This window comes from Petaurus breviceps, unplaced genomic scaffold, assembly GCF_028583685.1.
Source record: "Petaurus breviceps papuanus isolate PSGF00001 unplaced genomic scaffold, PetGlider_PUasm1.0 173, whole genome shotgun sequence".
NCBI lineage: Eukaryota > Metazoa > Chordata > Mammalia > Diprotodontia > Petauridae > Petaurus > Petaurus breviceps.
In genome coordinates, this window is record NW_027185759.1 from 20,272,636 (window position 1) to 20,294,467 (window position 21,832).

The following is a 21,832-nucleotide window of genomic DNA, read 5'->3' on the forward strand; positions in this document are numbered from 1 at the left end:
ACAAAAACAGACAGAAGTCAAGATCTAGGAATAAATGTCATAAAGCCCTATCCATCTAAGGAAGCCTGGTCCAGGCTAGACAGTGATTCCAAGTCTAGGCAATGACTCTCAGGATCACCTTCTGTGATAATCTTTCATCTTGGGAACAAGGACAAAAATCAGTGCTAGGTCCCCTTGAAGCAGTCCTTCCTTTTCTATTTGACAGACTTGTTCTGACCCACACATGACTCCTCTGCAAAGGAAGGGACAGGAGCTAAGAGGGTTTTCTACAAAGAAGTGTCAATGCAAGAGTGCCATTCTGTCATACTTCCCACAAGACACAAATAAACATTTTAGGCATTTGAAATACGTTTACACACACAAAAAAAATTAGACAAAATAATTAAACTATATCACAGTGGACAAAAAGTGAACTTTTGAACATCACTGACTGAGCCTCATCAAGCATTTCTCCCTAGACCTATACTCAATGTTGACAAAGCATCTGTATAAAGAAAGGATTTATCAATGCCTCCCCCACTGAGTGAGCCACAAAATAAATGCAGTCCTTTAGGCAGATGAAAGGTCTGACCCAGTGTGGGAAGAGGAGTGACAGTCTAATTTACTTTTAATTTACCTTTGACAGGTATAGTCAGCCATGTCACCATTTACCTACTTCACAAATTTCCAGCAATTAATGCCACTTTTCTCTTTCATGACATTGTGAGAATTAATTTCCTGATTATGAATCTTGAAAAAAAATGTTCTGATCAAAAGGTCCCAGCATAGCTGAGCTATGAGAACAAATAGCCTACAGAGGAAAAAGATCTCGGATTTTGTTAGGACATCAACTGCCACATGCCTTCCCTTAGAGCATAAGGACTCAGCACTCACTGACAGAAAACTCACAAGCCATTAGGAAGAAGGGAAGACATTCTGGCTCCCTACTGCTGTGCCATATCCATCACACAACTTCCAAGGGCCTTTCAGGAAAGCTCTGGCTACCTAGTAACGCTAAAAACTCACACTGATACTGAACTTTAAAAGGGACAGCGTGCTTGTGAGGTAGACAGTGGTGCCATCACCACCACTTTCCAATGAGGAATCTGAGGTTGTGAGAGCCCCAGAGTCCTTGGTCCATGACTCTCTTCCTTCAGAGTTTGGGCCTCACCCCCAATCTTCTGGCTCCACATTCAGCACTCTTCCTGCTATAACTATCAGCATGATTCTATGCTTTAAGGAATATGAGTCAAAGAGTTAGCATTTCATACTCATAAGCAGAGATAGATTTTTAGATAAAAAATAACAGTGAAAATTGCACCTTAGATGGCAACACTGAAGAGAGTCATTGCAAAGATAGTGAGATGTTTTTAGATAAAACATAAGATATACGTATACTATAAAGCTAATTTCTAACTCAATGGAAATTTAATTCTCTAAAATGAGAAACTGATCTACAATTTTTCTTTAAAATATCATATTCCCAATTTCCCAGTAATATAATGTAAAAATAATCAAGTTCTCATATTAATCTGCTAAACTATTATTTGCAGTAATCAGATAAGTGTCATTTTGAAGGAAAACTAGTAGGCACTCTAAAAAATCACTAAAATTTTTCTCGATTTTTTTTGGGGGGGAATTAGGAATTTTTTTTGGTTTATGCTCCATTTCAGTTAAGACACTTAACTAGATCTTGTTTTTCTAACTTTGTACACTAAAATCATGTGACCTTTTTGACATTTTTTAAGAAACCACATGCACCTGGGGTTGGGTTAAATGTCAGACCCTTATCTCTCTGTAAAACAAATTATCTAAATTCTTTCAACCTGTCGAAGGCATTTTAAACCACAGGAGTGGAGGCAAAAAAAATGTATTTCAGTTGTTTTAAGGAAGTACATAGTTCAAGTATTCTGTGTTTTTCACATCTACACTATAAAGAGAAAGCCCCCAACTTTTTTTTTCCAGTTTTATGAGACCAGAAATGAACCGTTTACTATTAAATGTATATGAGATATGCCATGGAGTACTTTTCAGTCTTTACTACAATATCCTTTATTATGTGCTACTGCTTAATAATGCAACAAATATCTATTTATCCTAGAGCCTTTAAGCAGCACATGCTCAATCAATGTTCACTGGCTAATTATACAGAACCCAAAGAACCAGGAATTCAAGTCACCAGATTTTTTCCTGAATTCTTTAGTTCTTTTTTTTAAAAAAGGTCTCAAAAATGATAGTTCCTTTCTTTTTTTTAAGATGGATAAATAGCAACTTCTCTGGTACACCCATGCCATGTGCAATCTCTTTTACCTCTTCTATTTCTAATAATTCCAATGAGCTACTGACTCTCGACACTACAAGAAGACCCTTCTATCATCAAAAGAAACCTTCATTTCCTCACATTTAAGTAAAATATACAATATTATAATATAATAAAAATAATAACACCAAGGTCCCAAGATTAGATAATAAGTAGCAGAACATGAAAAATCACTTCTTTGGGAACTGGAAATCCACAAGGGCAGGGACTGGGACTAGACCTCTGTCTGAGCCCTGGATGGGGCCAACCCCTTCACTCGTGCCAGTCACTCAGCATCTTTTCTGCTCTCTGACCTCTTAGAGGATTCCCTAGGACATGGGGGAGGAGGGGATTGACTTGCCTTGTGTGACAGTTCATATAATAACCCTTAATTTATGGAATGTTAGAGAAATTCTATAGGAGCGAGTGATTGCAGATATGCAGGTGATGTTCAAATCTATACATATACAACACGGAGTACGTCCGATTTTTTGCGGTATGTAGCTTTGCCACACTTTCTTTGTATAAGGAGGGGTGAGTAGGAATAACAGACTGGGAAATATGGGTGACAGAAAAGCAAAAGAGAAGAATCCAAACTTACTTTAAATACTTTAAAAGCACACTATTACCTACCAGACATATTAAGAATTAGCCCCTCTTTTTCTCCCCAAATTATGAGGCTAGCTCAAACCATGTCATAATGTCCTGTCAACTCCATCTCTACCCTATCTCACCAACTGATTCTCTCCCTTTATACCTCAACAATTACAAGAGCCTCCTCACAACTCTACCCCCCTTTACTCCTACCCTGCTGCTCAAATCCACCTTTTACCACTGCCAGAAAAGTCTTTCTAAGAACTACATCAGGTCATTTCCCTTTTCTGTTCAAAAACTTCTAGTGTTTCCTATTGCCTCTTGAATAAATTTCAAATTTCTGTGCTTGACATTCAATGCCCTTCACATCTTGATGCCACCCCACATCTCCATCTTTATTACTCCCCTGCACACACTTTACACTTGAGCCAAACTGGAGAAACCTCTGAAACTCCCCCTCCTTTCAAAGAATAAACTGCTTCCATACTATCGCAAGCTGTTTCCTCTGTCTACAACGACCTTTCTCCATGACCACCTGTTAAACTTCAGGGCTCTCTTCTCTTCTCTCATCCTCTCCATGGTTTTAACATCATCTATGCAGATGACTCTCAGAGAGACTTATCAAGCCCTTACTTCTCTCCCACGCTCCTACCTGGAGTTGGACCCCCAGGAGCCAAACTCCACTTGTCCCTGCCTGAACTCCTCACACTCCCCTTCAGCCCTCCCTCTCTTCCCAACTTCCTTATTACTGTCATAGGTAAAACCACCCATCCTCCCAGCCCTCCAAGCTCACAACCCAGGCCTCCTCCTCAACTTATCCATCCAATCAGCATCTTTGGGTCCCTCCCACCATCCACTGCCTTCACTACTACACATGCTGCTGAATGAAGGTGAAGAAAATCACACAACCGCCCTGACTTAGGTCACACTTCCACTGGGCCCTTACCACTACTAGGCAATCCTGCTCTACCTACCTTATTAACTCACTGTGCAGCCCACTGGCCACAGGGGCTCTTCCAAACTTGTCATCCCTCCTCCACCCTCAGCTGAGAACGCCGGGCCCCCTTCTCTTCTCTCTTTAACTCCTCTCACTCACGTCTTCTCCCACAATCTTCGTCCCTGTCTCATGTGATGAGGTTGCCAAGGCAAAAGTGATGCCATTCTATCCCATCTTCTCTAAGAGATGCCCACTCTATCGTGCCCCACTCTCTCACTTATTTCTAATCTTTCCCCGTCCAATGGCTGCTCCTCTGCCCACAAACACAGCAGTGTCTTTCCCATCCTCAAAAAACCGCTCACTTGATCCATCCGTGTCCTGATATTGTACGATATCAGTCCTGGCTTTTATGGCAAAATTTCTCAAGGAGGCATCTAGAGTAAGCGCCTCTGCTTCCTCTCCTCTCACTCCAGTCTGGTTTCTGACCTAAAACTCTTCTCTCCAAAGCGACCCTTGATCCCTTAGTTGCCTTTTCTCCCTCTTCACCCTTCCTGCTCTCTCTGCAGCCTTTGCTATTGTTGATGACCCTCTTCTCCTCAACCCTCTCTTCCCTCTAGGTTTTCAGGACACCCCTTTCTCCTGGCTCTCCTCCTACCTCTCTGACCACTCCTTCCCAATCTCTTTTGCTGGCCCTTCATCCTGCTGTCATCCTCTAACTGGATATTTCACAGGGTTTGATCCTGGGCCACTTTCACTTTTCCCTCCATACTATTTCACTCACTGATTTCATCAGCTCCTATGGATTCAATTACCATTCCTATACTGATGACTCTCAAATCTACTTGTCCAGCCCTTGATCTCAACAGTTATCTGTTATAAACAGAATCTACTGACCAAATTTTTAAAAAGGCAACACATGTTCTTCCTGAAAAACTGAGGTCTCTTTCTAGATCTCGCTATTGTCCACAATTGGGGGTAAAGCATTTGACAGATGTTTCTCCTCGATCAATTCCTATACATTCACTAAGCTGCCAACATATATGGGCCAGGTGTTATGCTTAGCGCTCTGGGAATAAAGAGACAAGAGTCACAGTTCCCACCTTCCAGGACTTACACTTTCCCAGAAGGAGACAACATGTGTACATATCACTTGATGCAGAGTAAACCTATCCCAGAGACTATGAGAAGAGAGTACTGGCATCTGGGTGGGGATTGGGAAAGACTTCGTGGACAGGATGGCCTTTGAGGCAGGGATTATGAAAAAAAGAAGGACCGCCAAAGACAAGAATCTATGATATCGCCACGCATGTGAAGAATGGCCACAGGGTCAGTTTGGCTAGACCACAAAGCAGATGTAAGGAAGACTTTAAATGTCAAAAGGGAGCTTACGTATTTGATCCTAGAGGTCACAGGAAGTTACTGGAGTTTACTGAGTAGGGGTTGACATGCTTTAGGAAAATCCTTTTTGCAGCTGTGTGCAGCATGGACTGGAGTGGGGAGACCCCTGAGGCGGGAAGACCATCTGGGGGGTTACTGCAATAGTCCAGTCATGAGTGATCAGGCAGATGTAAGAGCAGAGAAAAGGGAAGCAGTACAAGAGATGCTACAGAGACAGAAACAAAACTTAAAACCTGATGGGATAAGACAGGATTCTTCACAAAGGGAAAAGGAGACACCCGTAATATTCTCTGAACACTTAACATATTTACTCATATACATGCTACTGGAGAGAATACATGTGGAGAGGCCACGTCTTTTTTTTTTTTAAGTAATTGGGGTTAAGTAACTTGCTCAAGGTTACACGGCCAGTTATTTTGTGTGGGTGCTAAGTATCTGAGGCCAGAACTGATCCCGGGTCTCCCGACGCTGGGGCCGGCGCTCTTACTCGTTGCACCACCTGGCCACCCCAGAAAGGACACTTCTTCATCGAAAAATATTAACATAACTGAAAATATCTTCTAAGAGGAGGCGGGACAACAGTGGATAGAGCACCAGCCCTGGAATCGGGAGGGCCTGAGTTCAAATCCAACCTCAGACGCTTACTAGCTGTGTGGCTGTGGGCAAATCACTTAACTCCGATTGCCTTTAAAAAAAAAGCAAACTAGAAAATATCCTCTAAGGATTATGCAGTCATTCTGTTCTGGGATACAGAGAAACCTAAATTGGAAGGGCAAAATTTATAAAATCACAAAGTGCAGTAAGAAAGCAGTGACTACAGCTATCTAAGGAGTCGAGTATTCTCTAACATGACCTCAGCTTCCAAAGCACCAGAAAGTTATCAGTAAAATAATTCTAATCCTATGAAGTAAGTAATCAGCCACATGGATAGAAAAAATTTAATGCCAAATGCCCAATTTCTATTCTTTTTTATTATTCATTCTGAACTTAAAACAGAGAAAGACAAAAAAGGCAACACTTTCATGTATACAGCACAACATAAAGAAAGAGGAGAGTGATATAAAACCATGAATTTCCATTTCAGATGGTTCACTTTTTTAAACTATGTAATAAATATACACATCTCTTTCAAAGCTACCCTGCTTTTCTGTGCTTCCAAGTTCTCTTTTATTCTCCACTGTACACTTTTTTAATTTTCCCCCCAATCCCCTGAAGGCTATAAGCAAATGCAAATATATATAACATATCACACACACATATATCATTACTATACATCCTTCTACTTATTGTCAGTCCTTTCTCTGGAGGGGGAGAGCATCTTCCTTCACAGATCCTTTGTAATTGGTTTGCGTATTTATGATACTCAATGAATTGATCAAAGTTGTTCTCAGGACAATATTTCTATTACTATGTACAACATTTTCTTGGTACTGCTCATTTCACTTTTCATTATATCATGGAAGTCTTTCCATGTTTTTCTAAAATCAACCAGCTCATCATTTCTTATTATCATATTAGTATTCCACAAATGTCTATTCTTCTGGGGGAAAAAAAGATCAATTATAATAGGCATTACTAAAAATATGGCTCCCCCAATACAAAAAGGAATCTGGGATTTCAACAACCCTCAAGAAAGAATGAAAGTATCCATGTAATTTTTGCCATTTCAATAGCTGATTCCAATTTTTAAGAAATAAAGTCCCCAATTCACTCCTAACCTTTTAACTCAGATGACACTAATAAAATCAACAATGTGATAAATATTACAAGGGTCCTTTGTTCACTCAATTTTAAGTCTTGTAACAATTTTTGGTCATGTTATTTCATTTTTATGCTAAATTTCAGTTTCTCCCCTACAGGAAGGGTCTCTCCTCCCTCCTCTTTACTGAAGCCTCCAAGATCCCTCCAAAGTTCTTGCTTTACACTTACCCAAGTGCAAACTTCTGTGTTTTTACTCTCCATTATTTCTTTTGGTTTTACCTTAGACTAAACTTTTGATTCAATCAATGTTTTCCCTTATCTGGCTAGTAGATCACTTTCTAGTGATATTTTAACAAAAATAAACAACAAAAAAGGATCCAAATCATATTTCAAAACTGTAGTGGCATAAATTCTGAAAAATTCAAATGCCACAATTGTATACAAAATAGCACAGCTATTTAGCAGCCAAAAAGGGGGGGAGGAGAATCAAATTCTCAATTTAGCCAAGAGGCAAACTTCAAATGAAAACACTGTCAAACTTAAGTTTAATTACTTGTTAATTGTAGCATTTCATACATTTGGTTAAAGGATCCAGCATAGTTTGTAAAAGACCAGAGTATTTTTAGTATTTTTGTAAAACATGTGTGAAATAACAGACTTAGTCAGAATCTACAAGACTTCCCTTGACTGTACAAGAGCCTACTGCTTGTTTGTTTAAAAAAGTCTTGCTGTAATGTCATATTCCATGTTGGTAGGTATCTTCATTAGTATCTGTATTACATGATACTTATCAACAAATTTAAAAAGAAAACCATTAGGACATGACCTCTCATCCTTGAACTCAAAGAGTCTGCCACCATGTAGACATGGGCATGATAGCAACTGAAATCTCTAAAGCAGGTGAAATAAACTATTTTGCTTTTGTGACTGCAAAGTTAATTATGAAAAGAACCTTTTTAGAACAAGACTAAAATCCTTTAGCGTCAGCTAAGCAGTGAAAAACTGCTGCCCGATTTTCCTTTTCTTGGCAGGGAAGCTCCGCTCCAAGCAGACTGGCCTCATCACAGAGAAGCCTGACTGAACGATCTCCACAAACATAAAAAAGCTGCCCTGGTGAGGCCAGATCACCATGGTCGGGAGGTCACTGCTCTGCAGCAACACTCGCGTGGCGCTCTCAGCCCACTGAGAGCTAAGACTCTCTCTCCAGAAGTAGCCCAACCTCAGATGACAACAGCAGGATCACATGTTGGTGTTTCTGTACCTGTTTCTTTCTTTGAGGAAAGCAAAATCTTAATATCACTGTCTGTAAGCTACATTACTTAGATCACAGACCTCATGCCCGAGGGGACCTCAAACACAGCCATGTATTCCAACCCCCTTGTTTTACAGATGACAACGCTGAGGCCCAAAGAGCCCCTGCCCCAGGTTACCCAGGGGTAGTACCTGAACCCAGATCCTTGGACCAAAGCCTTTGCTTGTCCCAATGTACCCCACTGCCTCTTGTGCTCTAAGGTGGCAACTGTACCACAGTGCACAAAAAGGCTGCAGAGGGTGCGCCAGCCAAGGAGCCACCCACAGGGGAAGGGGATGCACCATATAAGCATAAGGTCCATGTGGATGCCCACAAGAGCTGGGCTGGCATGGGCCGTATGACCAAGAGCAAGGCTGTTCATTCCTTCCACTTTTGCACTGACAAAGGGCTAGAGAGGAGACAAGATGAATACAAAAGGCATGTGCAGAAGACGGAGGGGCACAGGCAGCCAGACACCTGGAAGACAAAAGCCTGATAATCCCTGCCTGCAAGGACCTCGCACTCTAACAAGCCGGGGAGGCAGCAGGGTCTGGCGATGATGACGAGGAAGGACACAGAGGCCTAGTTCTAGGCAAGCTAAGTCAGAAGAAAGTTCACCCATCATCCGAGGGCAGAGCCCCAGGGAGAAGAGCATGAGGATGGCCCCAGTGTGGGCTGCATGGTTGGGAAAGAACATGAGGAGCTGACCAGTCCAGGCCTCTGGCAGATGGCAGCATCTGAGCTGAGCGGGTGGGGAATGGGTGGCACGGAAGGCTTGCAGACAGAAGGTGGGGTTAGAATAAGCACTGCCGTGGAGGGCATAAAGCACTAAATAGGGAGGTACCAAACAGGACTACAAAGCTCACTGGGTGGCATGACAGGCCGGAGAAGACCGGAAAGCCTCAATCTGCAGTGGAGTCAGGAAGCTCTCCACACTAAGTTATGCCCCCAGCCCATTCAGTGGCCAGTCAATAAACGCCCATCAAATTCCCAGTGTGTGCCAGGCCCTGGGCTAAGCGCTGGGGATACGAGAGATGAAACACCAGACCCTGCCTTCAAGGAACTCGCAGTCCAGTGGGGAGATATTAGGGCAGAGAGCAAGTGCTACCCAGGTATGGGGTGTAGCCAAGTATGAGCAGCAAAGGGACAAAGGGGCAAAAGTGCAAGACCAGAGGAGAGGGTGCACTTGGCAGAGACTGGGAAGGATGAGTATAGTGAGAGCAGCAGTGATGATGGCCTGGGGAAGAATGGAGGGTTGTGGGGTTAGGTCAAGGGGCAGCTGAAGGGCTGTACAAATAAAACAACTAAGGCTATTGAATCTGCCATGCAAAAATGGGATGAGCAGAAACAAATATCCTGAAAGAAAATGAAAATGGTTATGAATTATCTTTGTAACCGGCCCTGGCATCCCCAGTGATGGCTGCTTCAACATTTCAGGGATTTCTGATTGGGTTCATGGGACATCACAGACTGCAGCCCCCGGATCCCGCAGGGCTGATGGTTTTCAAGCATCACTGTGGTCAGTAAATTCATGACAAGGCAGACAGCCTGGTCATGTGGCTGCCCAAGCCGAGCTACATTTGTCCTTGGCCAGAAGACAGCGAGTCAGTGGCCAGGCCCAGGACTGATCCCTTTCCAGAATGGCAGGATGTGCCAAAGCTTGTGCATCATTGCCATGCTCTTGTCCTTCAGGACATCGATCAGATCTCTGTCACAGGAAGGCCGCAGAAAAGGAGGTATGTGAATGGTTACTGCACTTTTACAATCATTAAAAATTTCTAGGTAAGATTCACTGCAAATCATGGACAAGAATCACACAGTGGAAGAAAGTGTAAAGCATATAGGACGTATACTGGCCAAGGAACTGGCCACAGAATCTTCAGTCTCTGAGTATCCTAGTCTTAAAGGTTTTATTACTACAGGCTTTCCACTGGGAAAGTTGTATTTCAAGGGAATGGTTTGGCCAAAGCAAAAAATTGGCAAATCACTTTTCTAGAGCATTTAAACAAAATAACAAAGCAACAAATATTTCTTGAACACTTACCTACCAGGTACTATAGGAATGCCAAAGGAGTGAGACAGATTAATTCTGCCCACAAATCAGTCTACAGGCATATATTAAATGTTAAATGTGTTCAAGGCATTGTGCAAAGTCCCAGAGAAAAGGACAAAGGCAAAAACAGTTCCTGCCTTCAAGGAGCTTAGAAAAAAAGCTAATGGAGTAGACTATACGTAAACAATTGTGTACATGCAAAATGTACATACAGCATAAATGGGAGGTGATCTTGACAGGAAGCTGCTAACCTTGAGAGGGACCAGGAAAGGCCTCCCACAGCAGGTGGGATTTGAGCAAGGGAAGCAAAGCGGCAGAAAGGTGAGGATACAGTCAGTGAAAAGGCACAGGAAAGAGACAGTGCAGTGCATGAGTAACTGTGAGAAAAGGCAGGGTTGGCAGAAGAAGGCTACAGAGGGAGGAAACAGCCAGGCTGTGAAGGGCTTTAGAAGTCAAACACAATCCAGGTATGCACAAGTATCCCAGACGCAAAATACCAAGCTTCCTATTCACTGTTATTAAGGAGAATCCCCAATTTAGCGAAGGATTTTGTTCCTGTAGGGGGACTATGGGTTGGGGAGCTCCTAACCACTTCAAGGAGCACCCCAATTACATGGAATACCCTTCCCAGGGACAAGGAAGGCATCCTGATGAGTCGATGTGTGAAGCTTAGGAGGAGTGACTGACAACCCTCTGTGGGGTCTATGAGGGCCAGCACTGAAATGCCTACTCCTTTTTCCCTTTTCCTTCGTGATACTCTTTCCTTAGAGAGGGTTACCCTCCATCCACTCCAGACTGGAAGGCAGTTAAGGGTGTGGGGAGGAGATCTTTCCACCCTCCCCCCCACCCTCCAACCTGGGGAATCTAAGAAGGGCAGCTTAGAAATGGAGCACATGGTTGGCAGCCCATGCTTGCCTGGGCAAGTCTAAGCCGAAGCTGCTCAGCCTCTAATTCCTGGGTGCCTCCTTCTGCCTCATTTCTTTTCTGAGCACATAGGAGAGGCTGAAGATCCTGAGAATGGATGTTTCTTGCCTTGGGAATTAAACCCATAACAATTCTGAGTTCTAGAGCCCATAAGCTGAGCACATCTGCCCAAAGGAAGTTTTCTAAACAGAGAGAGAGAACTTGAATCAGGAGTCTCCAACAGATGGATGAAGAATTAAAGCCACTCAGTGTGCAGTCAGGAGCTGGGCATCTGCCAACATTCCACAACACTGATGTGAATGGTTCACATGGTTTAAGGCAAATAGGAAATATCTGTGGAGTCCCAAGGGGTCCTTACCTTCCAGAGTCTAATGAGTGTAATAGGGGCATAAAGCTACTAGATGTGATTCACAGCTGGCCCAGTGAGTGTTTAGAAACCTGGACTGTGCAGGCAGGCAAATGACCCCGGCCACAGTCACTGACGAAAGAGGCAAAGGAAGGAAGTGTGCAGTGTGCAGATTGGGAGTGGCAGGGCCTTGAGATAACATCCAGCAAAGGAACCCTAGGAATAGTGACTGCCACTTGTGAACTCAGTGACACTGCTAAAGAATATACGTGTCTGCCCACACTGCCCGGATTTCTGAGCAGCCCATGGGCCAGCTGCATCAAGACCATGTTCAAGAGCTATCTTGTACCTGAATGCTCCAGGAATGTACCTTCCTTTCACAGGTACTTGTTTTTTCCCCACCACCTATGATTTTTGGATCCACATATCTGCTTCCCCTTGCCAATGTGGATCATCAAAAGTTCCTAAGTGAGAAGGGAGGATGGTCCCTGAAATTCCCTAGAGGGAGACATGCTCTGCCTCTTACCTTACTTCTCTCCAGTATGACATGTTCACTATGCCTAACTACTTTTGACCACTGAATCTCAAAACCACTACAAAATCATTTCACAAAGAGGCTTCTAAAAAGACTTGTAAGTTTCCAGCAAAAATGTGAGATGCTCATGGCATTAGAATGAAGCTGGCGGGAAACTGAGGGGCAGATTAAAAAGAAACACAAAAAGAATTAAGGGGCTTTTGTCAGACCAACCAAAGCCTTTTGTTAAGCTTCTTATAGAACTTTTCTGCTGCACAATTTAAGAACTGAAGTGGATGGCAGGCTGCAGAACTTACCCTGCTGAGCTAAAGTAGACCGTAACATCCCAGTCTTGGACCAAATTTTTACTTGTCCATCTTCACCAACTGTAAAAAATGATGATTCAGTTACTCATAACCTCCAATTTTTGAAAGAAAATTTTGGTAGTCTTAAATATACACATTAATGAAAGATGCCACACAGATGGCTACATCCCTTTGACCCGTTCAGGTACCATTGGTTTTGCCAAAATTTCTTTTACAATAACTACAAAATACATTTAAAACAATAATTTAATCTAAAACACATTTCATAACCTAAATTTCATTTTGTAACCCCAAGCAAGTCACTTTCTCAATGCTCTAGGCAACTCTCTTAAGACTATGAGCCATCGGGAAGATGCCGACCACCACTATTCTGAGGGCTCATCCATGAAATTACAAATCTAATCTCTATCCTAAATTTGTAACTAGACTTTTATTCATTAAAAAAATCTCAGAATCAGTCTAAATAAATACACATTAAAAAAAACATTTACAGTAGTTACAAATTAATCTCTAAATAATGAAAAAAATCAGAAGCACACATTAGGAAAAAAGACTTTAAAGCACAATAAGAAAACAATTGATCCCTACAGTAATATACTTAATTAACTTCACAAACATGACTTCTTTTCTCTTTTTATCTGTTGTCAAACCTAACTGCTTTAACTTTACTTCATTGTTTTGGAGCTTGGGGTTGTCATTAAAAGGAAGGGTCATTCTGAGGGGAAGGTGTACTTCTGGAAATTACTGAATAGAGAAACAAAAAAAAATCAATAAAACTTATTTTTTGAAAATACATACTGTTTGTGTTAGACAACTTACCAGTAATCAGTGCTGTCCCTTCATAATTCCATCTCCCTGCAAGTACGGCTCCACAATGAGCTTCCACACTTTTTTCCACTCTTCCTAATTTTGAGATCAGGTGAAATTTACCTGAACAAAAAGTTATCTTTCAGAAATTCTTTATTTATGAAAATTAACACATTATAATTATTCTGACATAGTCTATTCTGAATTATGTTGAGCAAATATTTAATTCCAAATTTCTTCCTATGTCATGCAGAATCCACTGGGGTTACATTCCCTCACCATCAGTTGATGTATGATTATAGAAACCAATTTGATTTTTCTATTAGTTTAAGTAAAGTATAATTAAGAAGGTAATCTCCCTACAAAAATAAAGGGGTTCAATACTGGCATAATTATCACCACAATAACATTAATAACAAAAACAAAAGCCATAGCAGTTATAACAACAGATAAAGAAAGTCTTCCAAAAATACAAACTGGGAAAAACCACAGCTTTACTTTCTACTAAAATATTAAAAAGCGCACCAATGACAAGTCACTGTCTTACTATGATCACAGAATTGGAGAAGAGAAGGGAACTCAGTGGCCACTATTTTACCCATCTATTTCTGACTCTCCAGGCAACCCATCAAGCTCCTGGGCAGCTCTGGAAACAGTTATCAAGCTTTTCCTGGCAACAACCCTCAATCTGCCTCTTTGCAACTTGTACGTCCTGCTCCTGAATCTGGGGCCAAACAGAACCTCCTCTCTGTGATGGCCCTTCAAACACTGAAACAGCACTCATAAATAACCCCATTAGGTCTTCTTTTTTCTAAGCTAAATAGACTCAATTCCTTCAACCAATCCTCATATGACATAGACTTAGCAACCTTCTCCATCACAGCTGCCCTCCTCTGGAAACTATATCCAGCTAAGAGAGAGGGGAGGAGGGAGATCTCATCTTACTGGATTCAGCCCAATACTCCAGCCTGTTAATACTTTTCCACTCTAACTCACACCCCTCCCATCTTTGTATCATCTGTTATTCTGAGGAACACACCATCTATTCCTTAATTCAGGTCACTGATAACAATGTTAAACAGCACAGGGACGACAAACCCCTGGGAGACGCTAATGGAGCCCTCATGCCATGCTGACGATGAACCATTAATAATGACTTCTGTGACATTGTTGTTAAAAAACATGAATAAGCACTGACAGAGGGGAGAAATGCAGATGATTTGAGCATACAGTCAGACCACTGATTGTCAGAACAAAGACCAAAATCAATATTAAACTAAAAGACTTAACATTTGAAGACATAACTGAGGCAACTCCAACCTGACCCAAATAATCTGCTGAGAGCAAATACAGAAAAGGGGTAAAAACGAGAGGGCAGAAATGCTCTCAGTTATCCAACACTGGATCCCTGCCAAGTAGAGTCCTATAGTGGCCAGGAACAATACGAGTGTTGAGCACTGACTGGCTTGTAGGATCTTCCAGAAAAGGAAGGCGGGAAGTCCTGAGCACTACCACAAAAAACACTGACAAAAGCTTAGCGTAGAATCCAAATAAGCAGCATCACCTGGAGAGTACTTAATGACGACACTGGGAGAACAACAAATGGATGATGAGGAAAAGAGCCAGAGGTTTTTGTAGCGATGGACTCTGCAGCTCCTGATGCACTCATCTGTCACCCTAAGAGCAGGAAGGGGCCCTCACTCGCTCTCCCATGACCGCTGTCTCCAGCTCCCATTCAGTGCCAGGACAGAACAAGGCTGGGGGTTCAACAGAGGGGCAGTGATGAGCTGGGAAAAATCGCAGAAAAAAGTCAGGACCAAGACAAGGTGGTGGCCTAACAGAGCTCGCAGGGACCAGCGAGGTCAGCATCGTCTGAGCAAGCCTGCAGCCCTCTGGCAGGAATATCCGAAGAAAAACATTCCCTTCAACACACTAACACTACGGCTGACAAAAGAAAGAACATGCAGGCTATAACTGACAGCATCAAGGTCGCAGGCAGAGGAATTCTTGTGACTTGTGCGTTCGTGATCATGCACATCCCCATCCTGAGGTGGGCCACCACTCAAGAGGAAGGTCTTCGGACACTGTGATGGGATGAGGGATGAGATGGAAGAGTGAAGATTGTGAGAAGGTCTCAGAATTTCAAAGACAAAGATGATTTTACATCATATCAGAGGTATTGAAAAAATTCATTTGGAAGAATAAAAGAATTAGAATCTCAAGGGAAATGATAACTTTAAAAAGCAGACAACAAAGGAGGAAAAGCACTTCCAAACATCAAATTTTCCTAGAAACAGTTATCAAAACGATTTGATTCCGACTAAAAAATAGACTAATTAAGTTTGGATAACAAATAAATTTCACAAGTGACTATCCAATAAGCCTATAAACATAAATTACTTGGGGATGAACTCCCAACTTAATAAGAACTGCTGGGAAAACAAGAAAATATTTAACAAGAATTAGGCTTAAATCAACACCTTAGAGCATACACTATAAGCTCAAAATGGATACATAACCTGATCATCAACAATCATGCCATAAAAATACTAGAAGAGAACAAATCAGGTATTTCCCACAGCTATGGATAGGAAGAATTCTTTTTTTTTTTTGTCTTTATTAATTTGTTTACTTTTAGTTTACAAGATTCAGTTCCACAATCCCTTGAGTTTCAAATTTTCTCCCCCTCTCTCTCCTCCCCGCCCCACCCCCACCCCATGGCAGCATACAATCTAGTATAGGATCTGCAAATCCTTTCACATTAGACATTATTCAGGTTATAAAGAAGGATTGTATCGGATGGAATGAACAATGGGAAAGAGGAAACAAAACCAAACAAGAAAAAGAAAGAGAACAGGTAGTTTGCTTCAATCTGCACTCAAACTCCGTTCTTTCTAGTTCTTTCTCTGAATGTAGACATCTCCTTCCATCATGAGTCTTTTGGAGTTGTCTTATAACCCTGCATTGCTGAGAAGAGTCTCGTCTGTCAAAGTTGGTCATCACACATACGTTGTGTTTGTAATTGTGTACAGATTTCTCCTGGTTCTGCTCTTCTCACTCTGCATCAGTTCAAATACGTCTCTCCAGGTAAATATGAAGTCCATCTGCTCCTCATTTCTTATAGCACAATAGTATTCCATTTCATTCATATACCACAACTTGTTTAGCCATTCCCCAATTGATGGGCACCCCCTTAATTTCCAATTCGTTGCCACCACAAAAAGAGCTGCTATAAATATTTTTGTACATAGGGGTCTTTGGATAGGAAGAATTCTTAACCAAACAAGGGGCAGAGGTAATCAAAAAATTTAAAATAGATAACATAGCTAACAGAACCAACTCAAATACACAACACCAAAAACGATGAAGTCAAAGAATATGAACAAACACTTAAAAAACAAAAAACTGCAAACCACTAAACTCCATAAGATTATTCCAAATTAATTAGCAAGAAAAATGGAAATCAAAACAACTCTTGAGATTTTACTTCACTCCCAGGAAACTGCCAAAGCCAGTGAAAAACACAAGTTCATACTTGAAGGTTGTGGAAATATGCTAACACACTGTAGCAAGAACAACGAATTGTTCCAATCACTCTGCAAAGCAATTTGAAATTATGCCAAGAAACCAACTAAAACGGTCCTGCCCTTTGACCAAGAGATTCCACTGCTAGATGAAGGAGCAACTTTGTCCAGGACAACAATGACAGAAAGGTTCCACATGGATGGAAATAATTATGACGGCACATTTCACTTGTAATAAAGAAGTGGAAACAGAGAGTCATAAATTGGTGAATGGCTAGGCAAATATTGGTAGATGAATGTAGTAGAACATAATGTTAAGAAACAATGAGTATAATACAAAGAAGTCTGAAAAGACTCAACATGGACTGATGCAAATCTAAGTAAGCAAAAAAAGGACATGTACATAATGTCTACAACGTAGTAAAAGGAAAGAACAAAAACGGAAACCGAACACTGGGTAATTAAAAATGATGACCCCAACACCAAAGAGAAGATAAGACAATGTGCCACCCTCCTTCCTTTGCAGAGATAGAACAAAGCACAAGCTGTAAGGTGTGTCGGTGGGAGGCTTGGTTCTATTTAACTGCTTTTTTCTTTTCATTCTATTTAATTCTTCATTCTTGGTATGGCTCTTTGGGTGAAGGAAAAGGAATAGATTGAGAAATGAAGGTGACATAAAAACAAAAGATCGATTTTTTTTTTTAGTTGAAAGGAAAAATACAAAAATTATTTAAAGTTTACAGGGTTCAGTAAGAAAGATCTAAAGAAGAAACTTGTTTATTTCAAAGAAAGAGGCAGCAATAAAAGACATCTCTCAGTGAAGGTTACTGAAAGCTTAAGGAACACAATGAAGCAAGAAGAAAAGTCAACTAAAAATAAAAAGCAAAGGTGTGAAGTTACCCAAAAAGAATTACCCCTAAACCTTTCAAATTTCTTCTTAAAATGTCATGTTCATTATGGAACAAACTGCCAAAGAAACAAAAAATAAACTAAGTCCTTTTAAGAGAGAATTCAGCACATTTTGAAAGTTAATAATTAAATGAAATAATGTACATAAAATGTTTTACAAACCTTAAAACTCCAAATAATGTCAGCTATTATTAGTTATAATTAAATAACCAATAAGTAACAACAAAATGATAGATTTTCAGGGTTAAATAAGATATAAATGAAAAGACCAGCTTCAGGGCAGAAACCTGAAATTTTTCATAAATAGTAAATGTCAACGAACTATTGTATCTTCCCTTTGTTATTGTGGGGTTTTTGAGGGGTGGGGAGGAGAGTTTTAATCCCAATATAAAAAACTAAGTCCATATATTACTCTTTTTTATTCTTTCCATATCTGACTCATTTCCAGATAAATATAATTTAAGAAAATTAAACAAAACTTCAACATATCCATGCCAATTTTCTATGTTTTTCAGTTCATTCATTGACTTATTCAATTTATTAAAAAGCAGGTAAAGTCCCTATTTTATTACACTGATTTATGGGCTCCTGGATTAAAGATACTCAGATATGCTATACTATGCTGAAATATTCATTAAATGTGCAAATTTACTTTTCATGAGTCCAGAAATTGAAAGTTTTTCATGCTTGTATACCAAATGAAGTTTAAAGGTAAATTAGTATATTTATTCAATTAATATTTATTGAATGCCCGGGTTGGATATTTTGTAGAAGCACAAAAGAATCTGGCCATTTTAGTTGGGGAAAGCTTAACAAAATTACAAAAGAGGCCAAAATTACAACAAAGAACAAAGGATTCTGATGGATTAAAGAAAAGATACCACACATCACTAAGTTGCCTTCAGAAAACATACCTGATGAACATAGAGATTTTAAATGATAAGTATTAAAATTTACTGCTTCAGATGATTCCATACAATCAGGAGTCAAGATGAAGTTCTACACAGCTGAAATCACATGTGAAGGCAGTAAGAGGAAATAAACAAGTGAATTATAGCATATTTTAAGATACCCTTGATAATTTTTTAAAACTTAATATTAAAAATCTACATGGTTAATGGTATTGCAATAGAATTTGTAAAGAAAAAGCTTAAAAAGAACTAGATGGAAAAACTGTAATAGAGGGAGATTTGACCACTCACCGGTGGAGTATAGAATATATTTTATTCTCTCCTCCTAAATGGCAACAATAAGATGAACTGAAATTATTCTATCCTGAAGGAGGTATCTACTATCCTAGAGAGTTCCTGCTTAACCAGAATAGTCTGATAAGATAAAACAGAAAAAAAAAAAAAACCTTATCCCACTGGAACAAATCTGATCCTTAGCAACTCCTTAGACCCCAAGGTTAACATACTTCCTGATGCTGTCACTGTTACACAACCTCCTAAATTAGGAAAATGGCTGTTTAGTCTCACTTGATGGGCTACTTCAGTAGCCTTGAAATACTGCCCTAAATTACTGGGGTGGAAATGCAAAGGAAGGTGACCTCGCCATACCAGATCTAAAACTATATCACAAAGCAGCAGTCATCAAAACTATTTGGCACTGGCTAAGGCTAAGAAATAAAGTGGTGGATTAGTGGAGGTGAGGTACGCAAGACACAGCAGTCAATGACTATGATAATATATTGTTTGATAAACCCAAAGACTCCAATTTCTGGAATAGGAACTCACTACTTAACAAAAAACTGCTGGGAAAACTGGAAAACATTATGACAGAAACTGGGGACAAACCAACATCTCGCACCATATAGCAGAATGAGGTCAAAATGGGTACATGATTTAGATATAAAGTTTGGTACCAGAAGCAAATTAGGAGAGCGAGGAATAGTTTACCTGTCAGATCTATGGAGAAGGGAAGAATTTACGATCAAACAAGAGTTAGAAAGCATTACAAAGTGCAAAAAGCTAATTCCAAATATTACTTTTTCATTTTTTCCATATCTGGAAGATAGCAACATTAATGCACTTGCTGGTGGATTGGTTCAACCATTCTAGAATGATGCAAAGAAAGTGATTAAAATGTCCACACTATATGATTCAAAGATTCTGTTATTGGGCATATAGTCCAAGAAGGGCAATCATAAAAATGAAAGCCCCATATACAACAAAATAAGCCTAGCCAAACTTTTTATAGCAAAAAGTAAAAGGACACTATCAACTATGGGAAAGTTAAAGTCAACCTGAGGCACATGCAAATGAGAGATTCTTTGTTTTTTTTTTGGCTTTTTGGAAGGCAATTGGGGTTAAGTGACTTGCCCAAGGTCACACACCTAGTTTTTGTGTTAAGTGTCTGAGGCCGGATTTGAAGTCAGGTCCTCCTGACTCCAGGGCCAGTACTCTACTCACTGCGCCACCTAGCCGCCCCAAAATGATAGATTCTTATTGGGCTGTAAGAAACAATGAACATGAGGAATTCAGAGAAGCACAGAAGACAAATAAGAAACAGAAACAACAGCTAATGATTAGATGCTAAGAAAAAAAAAAAACCTGAAACTAAACAATGTGAAACGACAATGTCCAAGTGTAACCCTAAAACAGAAATGCAGAGAAGGGAGACTTGAGTGTGCAACTGCATGTGAAAGATGTCAAAACTTCTTGTGTTGGGTTTGTTAGTTTTGCTGAACTTAGTTGGGTTTTTTCCATTTCTTTTTTTATACTTTGTTATAATGAATGTTCTCTGGAAGGGTGAAAGAGAAAGTTACTTGGGGAAATGTAGGTGACACAAAAACAAAATTCCAATAAAAATTTATTTTTAAAAAGTAATCATGACACGTAAGAATGAGGTTTCTAAGTATACTCAAGCCTCTTGGTTTCTTTTGTTTTTAAACTTGAAACATATTTTCTGCCATTTTCCCCTATGCTTACCTCTGCAGCAAAGTCATTAAGGACTAAAGTATAGGATGACATGGTAATGGTTCTGAGGATCTGAAGAGAAATTCTATAAGGAATTCAGTATCTCTCCATTCTCTGCAGCAGATGTGGGGGCATAGACTGCAATTATCTTCACCACGATCTTTTTTCTGACGCTCCTCTTCCTAGATGTATCTTAATATCCACTCAAGTGCTTTCTATGGCCTTTGCATATGACATGGATCCAATTCTGTCAACTGGTTGGTTTTCTTCTCCAAAGAGAACTTTATGGCCAATCATTCACTTAGCTAAAAACTTTCTTTTGTCTTTGAATTTAATTATAATAAGAATTAAAGATAAAAGTGTGATTAAAATGCAATAAAAAGAGTAATTAACATGCGAAATCTGATCAAAAGACAGAGTACTAAATGGAGACCAAAAAAATTCACTGAATTTTTCAGCTAAAGGTCAAATCAGAGAAACAATAAAACACTACATTAAGGATAACAATATAAATACAACATCAAAATTTACAGGATATGGTCAAAGCAGTAATCAGGCAAATTCATATCCCTATAATATTATATTAATAATTGAGAGAGAACATTAATGAGTTGAGTTTAAAGTCTAAAAAAAGTATACTAATATAATACGATAATTATAAAAACTATCTGGTTCCCTAATTTTTAAAAAAGATGAAGGAAACAGATTAAACAACTCAGAACTAAAACCAAAAGCATGTAATGGACAATTATTCAAAAACCATGGGAAATTAATTTTCAATAAAAATTACTGGGAAAATTAGATATCAGCATGGAGGAAAACAGGATTAAATCCTTATCTCATGCCATATATTATGTTCAATTACAAAGGTTATCACTGACCTAAGCACTCAAAATCATTTTCTTAAAAACAGAAGATTGGGGCAGCTAGGTAGTAAGTGAATAGAGCACCAGCACTGGAGTCAGGAGGACCTGAGTTCAAATCCAGCCACAGACACTTGACACTTACTAGCTGTGTGACCTTGGGCAAGTCATTTAACCCCAATTGCCCAATCTTCCCCCCTCCAAAAAACAAAAAAATTTAAAAAAAAAATAGAAGATTATATTTGGTTATCTTACCCTACAGGAAAGTGGGGGGGGGGGAGGGGATAAGAGGGGGAATGATAGAAGGGAGGGCACATTGGGAGAGAAGTTAGGAGAGAAAGTAAAAAGGAACAGGGTTGCGGTGGCTAGCTGGCACAGTGAATACAGAACTGGCCCTGGAGTCAGGAGGACCTGAGTTCAAATATGACCTCAGACATTTCATTTAACAC

General features: G+C 40.0%; 1 protein-coding gene across 2 annotated transcripts in view; it reads right to left on the reverse strand.

The window, feature by feature from the left end:
• IFT80 (intraflagellar transport 80) overlaps positions 1–21,832 on the reverse strand; it is a 122,424-nt gene that overhangs the window by 73,450 nt on the left and 27,142 nt on the right. The window contains exons 2-3 of one of the 2 annotated variants that reach the window (XM_069083489.1): positions 13,182–13,292; positions 12,354–12,422 (exon numbers count right to left, since the gene is read on the reverse strand). The exons of the other annotated variant lie outside the window; for it this stretch is intronic. Coding sequence (XP_068939590.1) covers positions 12,354–12,422; positions 13,182–13,292 — 180 coding nt within the window. The remainder of the gene's footprint in view (positions 1–12,353; positions 12,423–13,181; positions 13,293–21,832) is intronic. 2 annotated transcript variants of the gene reach the window in all.